General features: G+C 38.8%; 1 protein-coding gene across 3 annotated transcripts in view; it reads right to left on the bottom strand.

Annotated features, from left to right (window-relative positions):
- The window catches only part of Slc12a6 (solute carrier family 12 member 6), a 91,959-nt gene that overhangs the window by 10,757 nt on the left and 65,109 nt on the right, over positions 1–16,093 (bottom strand). For all 3 annotated transcript variants that reach the window (XM_034496413.2, XM_034496415.2, XM_034496416.2), the window contains 11 exons: positions 15,011–15,252; positions 12,332–12,546; positions 10,027–10,185; positions 9,743–9,841; positions 9,437–9,494; positions 6,310–6,484; positions 5,719–5,837; positions 3,742–3,840; positions 1,626–1,745; positions 523–627; positions 3–171 (listed from right to left, as the gene is read on the bottom strand). In XM_034496413.2, coding sequence (XP_034352304.1) covers positions 3–171; positions 523–627; positions 1,626–1,745; positions 3,742–3,840; positions 5,719–5,837; positions 6,310–6,484; positions 9,437–9,494; positions 9,743–9,841; positions 10,027–10,185; positions 12,332–12,546; positions 15,011–15,252 — 1,560 coding nt within the window. The remainder of the gene's footprint in view (positions 1–2; positions 172–522; positions 628–1,625; positions 1,746–3,741; positions 3,841–5,718; positions 5,838–6,309; positions 6,485–9,436; positions 9,495–9,742; positions 9,842–10,026; positions 10,186–12,331; positions 12,547–15,010; positions 15,253–16,093) is intronic.

Below are 16,093 nucleotides of genomic sequence, written 5' to 3'. Positions count from 1 at the left end.
ACCTGCTCTGCTGCTAGAGCATCACCATAGTTCTCTAGGAAGTTCCCCACGATGACAGAGCCCACAATAGTGAGTCCCTTTCCTGCCTTGAGCTGCGAGGCAAAGGTGAGGAGGCGAGGGTGCTTGACGTGTAAATCTTCATCCAGCTTCAGCAGCACAAGCAGCTGAGGCCTGTGAAGAGGTGAGGGAGAAGGCACATGGGTGTGGGAAACAGACAGCAGCTCCATCCTTTACCTCAGGAGGTCCTCACAAAGCATTCAACTTTGACAGAGGGATGGAATCAGTGAAATGGTAAGTTGAGGGTTCTCAGTTATTTTGCATGTTCAGTATTATCTGAAACTGGCCAATATTCATAGAATAACAATAATACATACATAACAGTAAGCAAGGTTAGGGGATAGTTCAAAACTAGACAGCCATTCCTCAAGCCACATAATTTCTTTATCTGGTGATCAAGAGGGTACAGCTGTGTGTGTTAACTATGGGAAAACACTACTAAGTTCTGCTTTGTGATTGCTTTACCTCCAGTTTTTAGTGTGAGGAGGTCCTTCCTCTAGGCGGAGCAAAGCAAAGCGGGCTGCACTGAGTGACAGCCCACGGATGCCATCGCCCCATTCTTTCTCAGCCCTTAGGAGAAAAAGAAAAAAAGAGGGATAGTTAGTATACATTATAGTGAGTAGAAGTTCAAAAAGATAAAACCCAGGATTTTCTAAATCTAGCAGTAAAATATGTACAAAGTAGAAGATTAAAACTCATGGTTATAGTTTATCTGTTATCCCTTACTTGCATGAGGAACCCACTGTGAGATCAACTACCTTACAGATGGTCCACAATACAGGCTGCCAGGGTTACTCACTTAACCCTATGTGGATCTATTCAAAAGCAACTATGTAGAACAGCAATTCAGATTAGGAAATTACTTGTAATTATGATTTTGAAAATACTGAAAGTAAAGCCAAAGTAACCAGAGTCAGAATATAATTTATTCCCACTTTTGGAGGTTGTTTGAGGTTTTGGTTATTTCAACTTTAATTAATTGTACTTCAGACTATCCCCTGCTTTTTTTTTAATATTTTTTTATTTAATATTTTATTTACATTTAAGATGCCTTCCCCTTTCCCCATTTCCCCTCCCTAGAAAACCCCTGTCCCATGCCCCCCCTTTCCTTTTTGCTTTTATATAATTTTTTTTAAATGTTAATCAAAGGATTTATAAGTTTGGTAATATCCCCTGTTTTAAAAGGTTAGCTAGCTGTTTACATTTGGGTTATAGTTTTAAAAAGTTACTTATGTGTATGTGTGGATATGTATGTGTGGATATGTTCAAATCAGGTGTCAGATCCTCTGGGTTACATGTGGGTTGAGAGCTGCCCTTTGAGCTCTGGGAACCAAACTATGGTCCTGTGGAAGAGTAGTAAGTGCTGTTAACCATTCAGCCCTCATATCTCCAGCCCAGCACTTTTCTTTTCCTCTTTGATGAGGGAGAATCTTGATATGTAGCCCAAGTTTCTTTGTATTTGCAATCTTCCTGCTTCAGCCTCCTGTCTACTGTGACACCATGCATAGCCAAACCAGCCATTCTTGATTGCCCCTTTCAGCAGTGATGAAGGTAAAATTCAAACTCACCCTTGGTACTCAATGTACTTGTAGATCATGCCGGCTATTACCATAGCTACAATGGCATAATACCAAGAAGAAATGAACATCAGAGCTAGACAGATACTCATTCCCATGAAAGAGAGGGCCCTGGAAAATGAAAATCAAAAATAGAAATCAAGAAGTGTCTTAAGCAGCAAGGAAAGATACCAGTTTGAGGGGGTGTTTCCTAGACTATGGTAGGGATTGTTTATGTGTGTGTGTGTGTGTGTATGTGTGTATATATATGTATATATGTATGTATATATATATATACACACATATATAAATTGATATAAGATATATCAATGTGTTATATATATTTATATATAATTAAAATAACATACAATGCATAATTATATAATATAAAATATATGATTAATATAAATTATATTAGTATATTAAATTATATAATCAATATAATGCATTAATATATATCATATTCATCTGATATATTCTACTATATACTATAATATATTAATACATAAGTATTAATGTTAGTAAATATTAATTTCCAGTTACAGACAGAACTTGTGTTAAATATAATGAAAATTGTTATTAGAAAAAAATCCTCATGTTTGCTGTAGCAATGACTCCTACTTTTTCTTTTTTTCTTTCTGGTGCTGTGGCTCAAACTCAATGCCGTGTACATGTAGGCAGGCCATCTATCACTGAGCCTTCACACTGGCCCATATGGGGTAAACCCTATGCCTTCCTGTGTCTGGACAATCATCAACTATGAAGAGGGGTACTACAGTGCTATCTGCATCAAGGACAATTAGTACTTATTTGGAAAAGCAGGGATTGAATACCATCAGGAATCTGAAATGTGATATTAAATATTTTTCTTATAAGTATTTAATTCCCCTTAACTGTAGAATCCAGTGATGAAACGTTATTAGCTTTTAATAGCAGTTAAAAGAGAAACTGGTAGTGACTGTTTTGAGCAAATAAGTTATGGAAAGTACTACTGAACCCCCTTTGATTGCAGTATTGCCTTTCTAGCTCTATGATGAATTTTCAAGTATAAATAGAAGAACTGTTACTTTGGAGACTAAAACGTAACACTAAAAATGTTCACCACAAACTTTTAGCTAATGTTAAAGCTAGAGGGAGGATGAGAGGGGTTAAAGCCAGTTGTAGGCATATACTTTTAGCACATAAAGGTCCCATCACTGGCCATTACTGATAAGTGAAGCCAGAGGAGGAGTGGGGGGGGGGGATTAGAAGACAGGAGCACAGCAACAGGCATACACAAGGACATAACCATCCACATGGTCATCTGATCACAGGAAGACGAGGAGACATGATAGCTGGGCAGTGGTGCTGCACGCCTTTAATCCCAGCACTTGGAGGGCAGAGGCAGGAACATCTCTGAGTTTGAGACCAGCCTGGTGTACAGAGTGAGTTTCAGGACAGCCAGGGTAACATAGAGACCCAGTCTCAAACAAAGCAAACAAAACTAAACAAAAACACCAAAACCCAAAAACTAACCATCCAAAACCTAGAATAATCTACCCCCCCCCAAAAAAAAAAAAAAAAACCACCCCATAGATGGCTCCTTCAGGACTGGCAAAACTTTACCACAGCACCATAGCTTTTCACGGAGAGCTTTACTATGTGCCAACATTGTATTAACTTGCACTCTAGCGGTATTACTCCCTGTTATGAATTTGTAAAATAAGATTTCAGGAGACTATATGCTTTCAAGCAGATTTCAGGACTAGGAAGTAGTGAAGATAAATTAAGGACTTGGGTTACCTAACTTCACAGCTCACATTGAGTGAAATTCTGATACCAGTGTGAGAATGAAAACTGATGAGAAGATGCAATCCAGTGCTCAGCCAGGAGAGAATGGAAAGGTAGATGTGCAAAAGGGAGGCATAAATGAACCACAAGGCTGAAGCGGCCTGTAAATAAGCACTTATGTCTCTGCAGCTGTTATTATAAAGTGATACATAACAGTATGAAAGAATAGGAAAGAAAGAATTCCAGCAACAACTGAACATCAAAATAGTATGGAGTGGCTGGCCAATTAAAAAAAATGTGTTGAGAACCCAGAATATCCTAAATTTCTACAAAGATGAGGAGGAAGAGGAAGACTCACCAGTGATAGTAGCGGAATCGAGGCCTCCAGTTGGGGGTTCGCAGTAATGTTTGCAAGGCACAAGCCAAGTTCACAAAGAGGTAACACATGAGAAAAAACCTGAAGGAATAAAAACAGTAAGCGGAATTATTATAAAATGTTAACCTTTGCACTACTAAACCCTATTTATAGAGCACCAACTATTTAAAAAAAACTTTAAAAGCCTTTTCTCCCAAACATGTTTATCTTCCAATGTTCTCTCTTTTGGCTGATGACACCATTTTTATTTTTATTTTTTTTTTTTTTTTAATTTTTTGGCTAGGTAGTGGTGCCACACATCTTTAATTCCAGCACTTGGGAGACAGAGGCAGGTACATCTCTGGGTTTGAGGCCAGTCTGGTCTACAGAGTGAGTTCCAGGACAATCAGGGCTACACAGAGAAACCTGTTTCAAACACACAAAAAAAAATGTGTATGTGTGTTTTCTTGCATGTCTGTCTGTGTACCATGTGTGTGCTGAGAGCCTGTGGAGGCAGAAGAGGGTGTTGGATCCCCTTGGATTGGAATTACAGAAAATTGTGAGCAGCCATGTGCATGCTGGGAATCGAACTCAGGACCTCTGGAAGACAGAGAGTGTTCTTACCCAGTGAGCTATCTCTTGGGCCTAGCACATCCATTCTTTACCCAGATGTTCAGGACTTAATCCATATTTCTACTTCCTTATTCATGCTCCCCCTACATTTACCTATCAAGAACTATAATTCTGCCTACTTCAAACTTCCCAAACTTCTTTATTTTCTTATTTTTAGTGTCCTCACCTTAGTTCAGGCTTGCAATTCTTTTTTCAACTTCTAGTTCAATACTATGTTCTTCTAGGCCCCCTGCCTCTCTCTATACACACACACACACACACACACACACACACACACACTTTTTTTTGAGACAGTCTCATTTATGTAACTTTGGCTGTCCCAGAACTCATTGTCTAGATATACAGACCAAGCTGGCCTTAAACTCACAAAGATCTGTCTGACTCTGCTTCCTGGGTTGGAATTAAAAGGTGTGTACCACCATACTGAGTGAAGATTTATTTACTTTTATGTGTAAGGGTGACCGCAGAGGCCAGAAGAGGGCACTGGATCCCCTGGAACTGCAGAAACACATCCTCCTTCTCTGCTTAACAAATAACTAGTTACCTTCAAAACACATCCTACAGAAACTTCCTCTCTGTCTCTGTGCCATGCTTTTGTGGCGCCCAGTGGTTACCTCTACCATTCTTCACTCATTGTACTATATGGGGGACTTGTGGTTCCTTCCCTATCATCATCAGTTCCCTGAGACCTGTGTGCCTTATACATCCTTCATATTCCCAGTGTCGGGTAGACAGTGAGTCATCAGTAATGCTCAGGTAAACGAACAGTGAAATCAATTGCTAATGACTCATACAATAAAGGCAGGGGCTAGAGGATGCAGCTCAATAATAGAGAGCATGCCTACTGCATACAAGGCCTTGGGTTCAAATGCAAGCATTATGAGAAAAAAAGAAGGAAAAACAGGAGGAAAAGGAGGTAGGGACTTGAGTAACTTTTGGGATTATACAAGTTACTTGTATGTAGGACCCCTCCCTCCATAAAAATCACAGTCATTTATAAAAATTAGCCTTATATAGAAGTTCTTAGGAATATTCTTTTAAAGATTTATTATAATTGTATGCATGTGTTCATAGAGGTCAGGTGTCAGGTCTCTAGGAACTTGACTTACACATGGTTGTGAGCCACCTGACATGGGTGCTAAGAACTGAACTCAGGTCCTCTGGAAGACTGATGATACATGCTATTAACCACTGAGCCATCTCTCCAGCCCCATCTCAGGAAGATTCTTCTAAGTAAAGAGACGCCTTCATTTGATCAACTCTGTCATCATCACTACTTTTGGATGACTGATAGAAACCATGTATTTATCATTAAGCAACCATAATAGAGAATAAAGTGGCTCTTACATGGAAAGAATTGGGGCCACGAGATCCAGGGAGGCGATGAGAATTCCCAGCTCTGCTATGGCAGCGGTTAGAAGTAAGGCCCAGGTAGGTTCCCCATTAGCTTTGCTGTGACCAAAAACCTGTACAAATGAGAAAAAAACATCAGGCCTGGGGGCACTGATACAATGTGCCCACTTCAGATATCTGAAAAATAACTTCTGAGCAAGCATATATAAACATATATAAACATATATAAACATATATAAACATATATAAACATATATAAACATATATAAACATATATAAACACATGCGAAGGATTTTGTGGGCCTTGTACTAAAACTCTACCTGTTTCTACATTTATGATCTCCCAATTCTTTTTTTTTTTTTTTTTTTTTTTTGCTTTTATACATTTTTTTTTTAATGTTAATCAAAGGCTTTATAAGTTTGGTAATACTCAATATCAATCAGAAGTGTAACCCAATACCCAACCTAGATATACCAACTATCTTTGACTGGTGGGATCTCCCAATTCTTAAGCTGAAAAAGGTAACATTTTTCCATAAAACCTGAGGGGGAAAAAAGCAGAGGGAACAGCAAACCATCACTCACCCTAAGGAAAGGTATAATATTGTCCTTGGCAATAGCCTGTAGCAGCCGAGGTGCACCTGTGAGGCTCTGAAGTCCGGCTCCACATGTTGAAAAGAAGGAGCCAATAACAATCACCCATGGGGATGGCCAGGATAAGGTGCCTACAACTAAATTCCCCTTTACAGCATCCCCAAATCTGTGAAAGAAATAAACAGTGAAGAAATTTAACTTGAAAACAACTTTCTTTTTTTTCTTTTTTTTATTGGATATTTTATTTATTTACATTTCAAATGTTATCCCCTTTCCCGGGTTTCCTATCTGGGAACTAACTCCCTATCCCACCCTCCCTCCCCCTGCTTCAAACAACTTTAGATTAAAAGTTAGGAAGACATTCACCCAGTGATTTTTTCTTGCTTATAAGTTTTACAGTCTCAAACTGAGCCAAACATGAATACTAAAAATGTAAAGGTACAGAGTTTTCATAATAGCAGGCATTGTGGCACATACCTGTCACCTCAGCTTTCAGGAGGCTGGGACAGGAGGATTATGAATTTGGGGACAGGAAGCCTACATTTTTGAGTTCAAGGCCAGTCTAGTCTATACAGCAAGTTCAAGGCCAGCTCAGGATACACAGCAAGACTCTGTCTCAAAAATAAGTTTCTGGCTAGGGATATAAAATACATCATTTACTTAGCATGTTTCTGAGGCTCTGGGTTCAATCCCTATCACCGCTGTGGAAGGGAAATTAATAATATATATTAAGAAAACAAAACAAACAGTACAGTTAAAAAAAAAAAAAAACAAGCCATGCTTCACTTGCAGATTTTTCTGGAATGGCTATTAATCTGCTTTGGGTGGAAACTGGAAAAGTGTAAAAAAACACAAAGCAGGAAAAGCCCATAATCATTTAAGGACATTCATTACTTTTTCTTTAGTGTGCAAGCATGTTTGTGTACCAAGTGTGTGCCTGGAGGCTAGAAGAGGATGTCAAAACTCCTGAAACTTGATGTGAGCTACCAGAGAGATGGCAGGGACTGAACTTGGGTGCTCTGAAAAAGCAGTAAGTGCTCTTAAGCACTGAGCCATTTCTCCAGTCTCAAGAGGTTCATAATCTTAACTTGTTAGCATTATGCATACTTTGCATGTTTCTATCTATTTATAACAGTTTATATCTGTTATTCTACTATTGATATTTTTTCGTTATTCACTTTACATCCCAACTGCAGCCCCCTCCTACAAATATTCTTTTATTTGAAATACTGTAACTAGTATCATTATGAACACATATACAATGAAACATAAGATATTTTTTCTTGGGCTGGTGAGATGGCTCAGTGGCTAAGAGTATGGTCTACTCTTCCAGAGGTCCTGAGTTCAATTCCCAGCAACCACATGGTGGTTCACAACCGTCTATAATGAGATCTGATGCCCTCTTCTGGTGTGTCTGAAGATAGCGACAGTGTACTCACATACATAAATCTTAAAAAAAAAAAAAAAAGATACTTTTCCTTGAGGCAGATTCCTAAGAATAATTGCAAAAATTAATATATTAAAACATTTTGAGATGACTGATATGTTTTATTTATATAAAACTTAATAACAGATGTCTCAGGGTAGCGGCACTTGTTGTGCAATGATGAAGACCTGAGTTCAAACCCTCAGAATCCATATAAAAAGTGAGGTATAGATGTGTATGTGTCTGTAACTCCAGAATTCTGTAGGGCAGAGACAGGAGGATTGCTGCAGTTTTCTGGATGCCAGTCTAGCTTTAGGTTCAGTGAGAGATCCAGTCTCACGGAAATTAAGGTAGAGAGTGATAGAACAAATACCCAACATTCTCCTCAGGCCTCTGAGCAGGCATGTGTGCACATACCCACCTACCTACGGTGTCTATTTTTCTCAACAGTATTTATTTATAATAGCATGCCCTAGGACTCCTGCCTTCAAAGAGTTCAGTCGGGGGAATACAATATGAAAATGAGCAGCTGCATTACAGTGTGGGAAGCGCAACACCACAGTAAGTTTATGTGTAGTGGACAGACAAAAGGAGAAGTGATTCTACTTTGGGGGCAAAGATGGAAAACTACGGGAGAGAAGACCCTTTGCTTACTCTGTAGGAAGATGAAGTGAGTCTTCCCAGCAGGAACAACCAACTGAAGCAAAGGAAACAACACAAAGTAAGGAGAAAGAGCATCCTGGTGGCATGTGATTATAAAGAGGAAGGACAGAGGCCCGAAGCCCGGTACACACTGATGAGACCACTCAACACTGAGAAGTAGACAAGAGTCTCAGGGCTCAACAATGAGGGAAACACCTAGGGTAGAACGATACTTACATTCCTTAGCGAGAGGGACTGAAGTGAGGGTATTAACCAAGATGTGGAAAATGTAAGAAATAGCACCTTTCAGGAAGAGCTCTTTCCACAAATATCTCACAAAACATATGAGAGAGAAGAAGTAATACATACTAAGTAGCCTTCATAAAGAAAATTAGTTTCCAATTTCCATTCAGAATGCCTAGTGTTAGTAAATAGATGCCTCTCTCTTGTAGAGCAGATGCTGGAGATATGACATAGTTTCTTTCACTTGTTCTACCTTTGTACAGCTTTCTAGCAGTTCTTAGTGTACAGGGAAGTATTTAGTATTTTGACAACTTCATGGGTTTTTTTGGAGGGGGGAGCTACTTAGTTGTGTCTTACAAAATTTCATTGGCCCTTATTATTTACTAGTTATTTACTGCTTGAGGCAAAAGGAATACTCAACTCAGAAATTTGAGGTTAGCTGAGGAACATTGCAAAAAAAAAAAAAATCACAAAGTATTTTATCTTATCATAGGCTAAATTATGCAAATATATTTTAATTCCTTTTTCAAATGTTTTTTGTATTGCTAAAGTGAAACTTAGGGTGTTGTATGTGCTACACAAACTCAGTTTGAGATATGTGTGTGTGTGTATGTTTGCTGTCTCTATGTATGTATGTATATACATATGCATATGTGTATATACGCACACACATACACACTTTAGCTCAATATATACATTTTCTATTTTATTAGTTATAACTGACATTTGTCCTGGTTTCTTGATATCTATGTTGAGACTAGTGACAAAATGTCATAAAAGACAGACACATACGGTTGTTACACTTACTTGTCTCTGAGAACAACTCCTTCAATACATGCACCAAAAAGGACAACATTGCTTAAATCTGTTATGCCAAGAGTCAAGGAAATTATTGTTGTCTTTTGGCTTTATGTAGTAACTACACTATCAGTTGCTAAACTCATTACTTCTATAAAATGCTTTAATGATGCTTATGAAGCAGGCCAACCATCTGGCAAGTTAAGTGGCAGTACGAGATGGCACTATTATTAGATTAGATGACAGAGCTGATCATCTTACTTCTATTGCATGACCCCATTACCATGACTCAAACCAGATTCACAAAAAGGATACACACGAAGGATGTGGTCAGGATGGCAAGGACAGTTCCAATGGGAATGGACTTCTGAGCATCTTTCAGATCTCCAGATCTGTTTGACCCAGCCATGATACCTAGAGGGCAAACACCAAGTTAACTTCTTAGCTTTCTGGGCACTCTGATGTTCATACTGATACTGAAGGCTAGGGGTAAACAGAACACTGAGAATATAATTCTATCTCCTGAGAAAACTCATTCATTGTGGCTGATGGCCATCTAAAATAAGTATCTAAAATAAGTAACAGCTCTCCCCACTTACCTGTAACAGAAGGAAAGAAGATCCCCACCAGAAGAGTAAAGGAGGTGGTGATATCAGCAAGAACATATTCATGGTTTAAGTTGCCTAAGACATCAGATGACTTGGCTGAAGGCTTTTCAATTATCTCACCCTTCGGTAAATAATTACTCCAAAGGTTTTCTGCAAAGGGTTGAGGGGTAGGTTGGATAAGAAGAAAGAATATAAGGATATGAGCAACATGGAAGTAATGCAACTATATGATTTCTTACCCAAACAACAGTCAACCAGAGACAGCTATTATTGTTATAATTACTGTGGAGACTGACCCAAGAGCCTTTTACTTGCTAGGTAGGTACTGTACCACAGACCTACCTCTACCTCAGCCCCTTAATGTTTTTAAAGAACCACTGTTTCTTTAACATGAACACATGTAAGTACTGTAGGATGAAACATAATGGTATTTCTCATTTGTTTTAAAATAATTTTACAAAATATTTTAGAACAATAAATGTAGTTAACTTTTCTTTTTTTATTCTTTTTCTTTTTAAATTTTTTTATTAATTTTTACTTATATGAGTACACTGTAGTTGTCTTCAGAAACACCAGAAGAGGGCATCAGATCTTGATCTGGTTGTGAGCCACCATGTGGTTGCTAGAATTTGAATTCAGGACCTCTGGAAGAGCAGTCAGTGCTCTTGACTGCTGAGCTATCTCTCCAGCCCCTATAGTTAAGTTTTCTAACACAACTTAGTAAAGTTAAGCAGACTAAAATCAAATGTTCCATAAAGCCTATTTTTAAATTAGTTCTTAGATATAAAGCCTTTAAAAAAAAGTATCAAAGCAGTTTTAACCTTAGTATGAACTTGCTTCATGGGCAAGAAATTTGTGGACAAAACATTTAAGGTGGACATCACTCAAGAAAAGAATTTCAGAAATGTTGCTGTCTAGGAAAACACAGGTGTGTTTGGTGACATTAAAATAGTTCTATTTTAGGTATCACTGAAGGAAGACCACTGGCAATTTTTCAAGAGTACAGTAAGTCAGACACAAAGGCAAATCCCTGCAGTCCTAGCTTGTCAGGAACACGAGGCAGAAGGACTGCTTAAGCCCAGGAGTTTCAAGTTAGCTTGAGGAATATTGCAAAATAAAAATATTCACAAAATATTTGATTTTATCCTATGCTAGAAAGCCATTTGTCCACCTGTTCTCAAAAGGGAGCAAATTTTAATAGCTGCACTCTGCAAGGACGCTCTAAATAGAATTTCACTAAGAGAAAAAACAGAAATATACAGGGCATAGTAGTGTATGCCTATAATTCTGCCAGTACTCACAAGGATTCTGAGTTTAAAGTCATCCATGAATACACAGGATCCATGCCAGGTTCAAATAGAAGGGTCTTAGACAGTGGGCTGAGGTGTAGCTCAATGGTAGAGCATGTGATTGATGCTTGTCACATACTCCCTGGGTTCAACCCTTACCACTGCAATCATAACCATTACCAATTAAGGTCTAGGTCATCAGCTTTAGTGGGGAACCTACTGCCTATATTTGCTAAATGGACATGTTGTGCCTGTCAAACTGCCTTCTAAACAACTATGCTTATGCTTAGGTATTAGTACTGCTATCAGCTTTGGTCAGAGACATTTTCTTTTACAGTGGGCAGTGGTCACTGTGGAGGGTCATTAACAACTGGTCACAGTGGTAAGCACTGACTATTTTATGCTGAGTCATAAAGGTATTTATATCACTCCCTTCAAGGCTCAGGGAACATTGTGGGAATGGTGCTGGAAGAATGGAAAATCCAGAGGAAGAGAAGAAATCATGTAGAATGCGAACTTCTTGTTGTAGCTCTTGCATCCTTGAACTCACAGTATCTCTGACTACTTGCACAAGATCTTCAAAAGATGGGCTCTATCAATATGTCATCTGAGGAAGGGGGAGCTCACAAGACCCCAACCCATTCCTGAGGTTTTATACACACCTACTGTGAGAGGGAGAAACATTTTTCTCAGTCTTATAGCCACTGTAAGGTGCCCATGCTGCTATAAACATACCACCCATGAACCTATAATCAGTTCTAATGAAATTTAGTGTGTATGCAAACAAATGAGACAATGAGTATGAGTCAATATGATCAAAATAACATAATATGCACGCATAAAATATAATAAACTCATTGTTATGCAAAATTAATATACTATTATACAAAGTAAAAAAAATAGGGGGAGGGTGGAGAATCTAAGATGGGAAAGCCTATTTCCCACTACTGTCCTTAAAGAAGAAACAATACAAAACAAACTGAGTCTAGTTAAACTCTCTAACTTACCCGTAATGATACCACTGGCCAACCCAGGAATGCCTTGGATGGAGGTGACATTATTATGAACAAAGTACTCATCACAGGTGGCATTAAAAAACTGACTTGAGTTGCAGAAGAATCCCCATAACTTTGATGGCACTGTCATGTTGTTAGCTTCCTTGGTCTTAGAGCAAACGTCAAGGTGTCTTGATGACAGGGTGCGGTTGCCCAGCATACAGACCCTAAATCAAAGCAACCAGAGAAGAAGAGAAAAAATCAAGAAGGGAAAAAAGAACAGAGAAATCTAAGTTTTAAAGATGAAAAACTGGTTAGTAAAGGATAGAAATGTCATCGCTCTGAGATTTTACTGCCATGGGTAGAAAAGGATGAGCACCTTAAGTCAAGGGGACGTATATTTTCTGCCAATGTAACCCTCATAGACCACAATATTTTAACATTTATCTTATGTTGCTGGAGGCCCTGAGGATTACAGGGATTCAGTATTCTGCCCAACACCAAGGTCATACAAATGACAGACGAAGGGGATATGATTCAAACACAAGAACTATACAAAGAAACTATGCTCAATTATCTTCCAAAAATATTTGGCTATTCATCCATTTTTCAGGCCCAAAAGAATCCTGAAGGGACTAAGGAGATGGTCCAGTGGGGCTGGAGTTCTTGTCATGGAAGCATGAGATCCTGAGATCAGATCTCTAGCACCTAGGTCAAAGCCTAGTGTGATCATACATGCCTGTAATCTCAGCACTGGAGATGGGGCGCGGGGAGGAGAAGACACAGAAAGGCTGGCGCTTGCTGGCCAGCCAGTCTAGCTAAACAATGCAAACAATAATAAACTATAGAGAGTGACAGAGGATACCTGAAACCTTCTAGTTTCCACACAGGCATACACGTGGGCCATCACTGCCCCACCTCCACACCATTACCACCACCAGCAACAATGAAATCCCAGAGAACTCCTGCTCTTATTTTTAAAAAAATGTCCAAATGTCCTTATTTTCATTTGCTTGTTTTCTTTCTAGGCAGAGGGAGGAAGGGAAAGAAAGAAGGTGGGAAATAAAATGTAAAGAACCTCCTGGGACTGCCTAAGGCTTCTGGCTGCTGTTGCAGGATAGCCTGACTAGACTCAAAAGCATATCCCTCTATGGCCCAAGAGAAAACTGTTTTTGACCTTAAACTTAGATAGACCCAGTGGGAAAGAGGAAATCTGAGGATAATACAAATATTAACTGCAGCTTTATTTTTTCTACTACCTAGAAACATAAACAAGAATGGAGTAATAGATCCACAGTAAAGTATTTCTGAGCTACAAAAAACAGGATTCAGAATCTGCAGAGTCATTTCATACATACACAACAAGCCGCACATCTCTCACTTGGGTTCAACAACCCTTAATAATTCTAGTTTTGTTTCATGGTTTCTCTAAAGTTTGTTTTTGTTAACATATTATGCTGGAATTTTAAAAAACAAAATAGCTTGCACTGGGAATTCTTTTCTAACCAAACAGAAGTGGAGAAGCCCCAAAGAGGAACCTGAAGCAAAATGGAATTTTCCAAGTTAAGATACAGCTAAAATGTTGCATCTAAAACTTTTATAACTCTGAAAAAGATCTTTATTTTATGGCTCTAAGTAAGCAAAATGAAATTTTATGGTAGGATTTATTACTGACATCACATAGAAGAAATACCAAACAGCAATCAGGAAATCACAAAGTCCCATGTTCTTGCCCTATCATTAGCTGACTTTGGGTTATGTCATTCATCTTCACTGGATCTAGCTTTTTCATCATGAAAAAAGTGGTTTTGGTTTTTTCCCTTGTAACCTGTTTTAAATCAGCATAGTATCAGTAAATTTTACCCCCTGCTGATCCATATGACTTCAAAGGCTACTTCTGTAACAAGATTACAAATAACCCAGTGTCAACAGCCTCTGTGTCACAAATCCATGAGAAAACAGGTGAGTCTGTGAGTGAATGCTCTGCACAAATCTATTACTTCACTACTGAACACTATGTATGGCATGGAACATCCAGGGGACATACATGTGATAAGACAGTCATTCTCCTTAATACACTTACAGTACCAAGAATAAAGTAAATAAACAATTTAGGTAACTCCTTGAAAAAGATTTAGTTTATGTGTATGGGTGTTTTTCCCTACCTGTATGTCTGTGTGTGCCAGTTGTATGCCTGAAGCCTGTAGAGGCCTGAAGAGGGCACCAGATCCCCTGGAACTGGAGTTACAGACAGTTGTGAGCCATCATGTTGGTGTTAGGAAGTTAACCCAGGTCCTCTGAAGATCAGCCATTGCTTTTAACTACAGAGTCCTCTCTCTTCAAACCGCAACTCTAGAATTCTTTTGAATTGATTTTTAAAGCAATTGAGCATTGGCTGCTGATAATGACTATGGCTGCAAAGTCCTTTCGTGGATAGTTCACATAAACACAATCATCGCTGGGGGGTATGGGGGAGCACATCTAAAGACATGCACTTTAATGATGGCTACAGCTGTTAGGTCTATATTTCAGAAATGAAGATGAGGGTCAACAGGACAGTATTCAGGAAGTTTCCTTCTGGGAAACTGGACCAACAGGAAATCATTCCATGAAATTCTGATAGAAATGTTCACATCACCAGATACCGCCACTGACTATCCAATGATGACTATGTCAAAGATAGGTACGTACGGGAAGTATGGTGGAGCAAAGGAAGACTTGATGGCACCAGCATAGATAGCCAAGATGGACACAATTACACAGGCCAGGAAAAGTGAGGCGAACTTATTCACATAGCGTACGCCGATGAATACCACCAAGACCATGAGGACCAAGAAGGCTGTACCATAGACACGCATGTTGTTCAGCATGGCTGCTGACTCCTTGAGTGCATCATCACTCCGAAAGATGGCAGCTCGGGGGACAATATACACCTGTCAGAAGAAGAAAGAGAAGTAGTTAAGATGTGTAGCCATTTCAAAACAATCAAGTAGAGGGGCTGTAATAAAGACAGCTAAGCAAAAGATAATCAAAACATTACTTCTTATCCTTTTTTTAAAAAAAGATTTATTTATTTTGTATATGAGTGCACTGTCGCTGTCTTCAGATACACTAGAAGAGTGCACCATATCATATTACAGATGGTTGTGAACCACCATGTGGTTGCTGGAGATTGAACTCAGAACCTATGGAAAAGCAGCCACTGCTCTTAACCACTAAGCCATTTCTCCAGCTCAATTTTAATCCTTTTAAAAAGTGATTTTATTTTTATTATTTTTATGTGCACTCCTGTTTTGCCTGCATGTATGTTTGTGTGAGTGGGTTGTATCCTTTGTGCCTGGAGTTACAGACAGTTATGAGATACCATGTGGGTGCTAGAAACTGAACCTTGCTCCTCTGCAAGAGCAGCCAATGCTCTTAAGCACTGGAGCTGTCTCCAGCCCTCCTTTCTTTTTTTTTAATCATCTGTTTCTAGACAGGGTCTAATTACCTAGTCCTAGTTGGCCTGGAACTCAAAGAGATCCACCTGCCTCTATCTCCCAAGTGCTAGGATTAAGGTTATGTACATACCTGGCTGCAAATTAACCAAATTAACCAAAATTTGGCTCTGGAATGTCTATAAAAATGTTATGTCGTACATTATTTGTGTTTTCTATTTGCTATTCTGAATTTCGGCATTTCCAAATGGAAAAAAGAAAAATGAATAATTTTATTCAAAAGGCCATAGAAAAGATGTATCCTATGAGGAGAGAAATTAAAAACACTTTCATTGGT

This window comes from Arvicanthis niloticus, chromosome 2, assembly GCF_011762505.2.
Source record: "Arvicanthis niloticus isolate mArvNil1 chromosome 2, mArvNil1.pat.X, whole genome shotgun sequence".
NCBI lineage: Eukaryota > Metazoa > Chordata > Mammalia > Rodentia > Muridae > Arvicanthis > Arvicanthis niloticus.
Note: the sequence above shows the minus strand (reverse complement) of the source record. Positions and strands in the feature narration are given on the sequence as shown.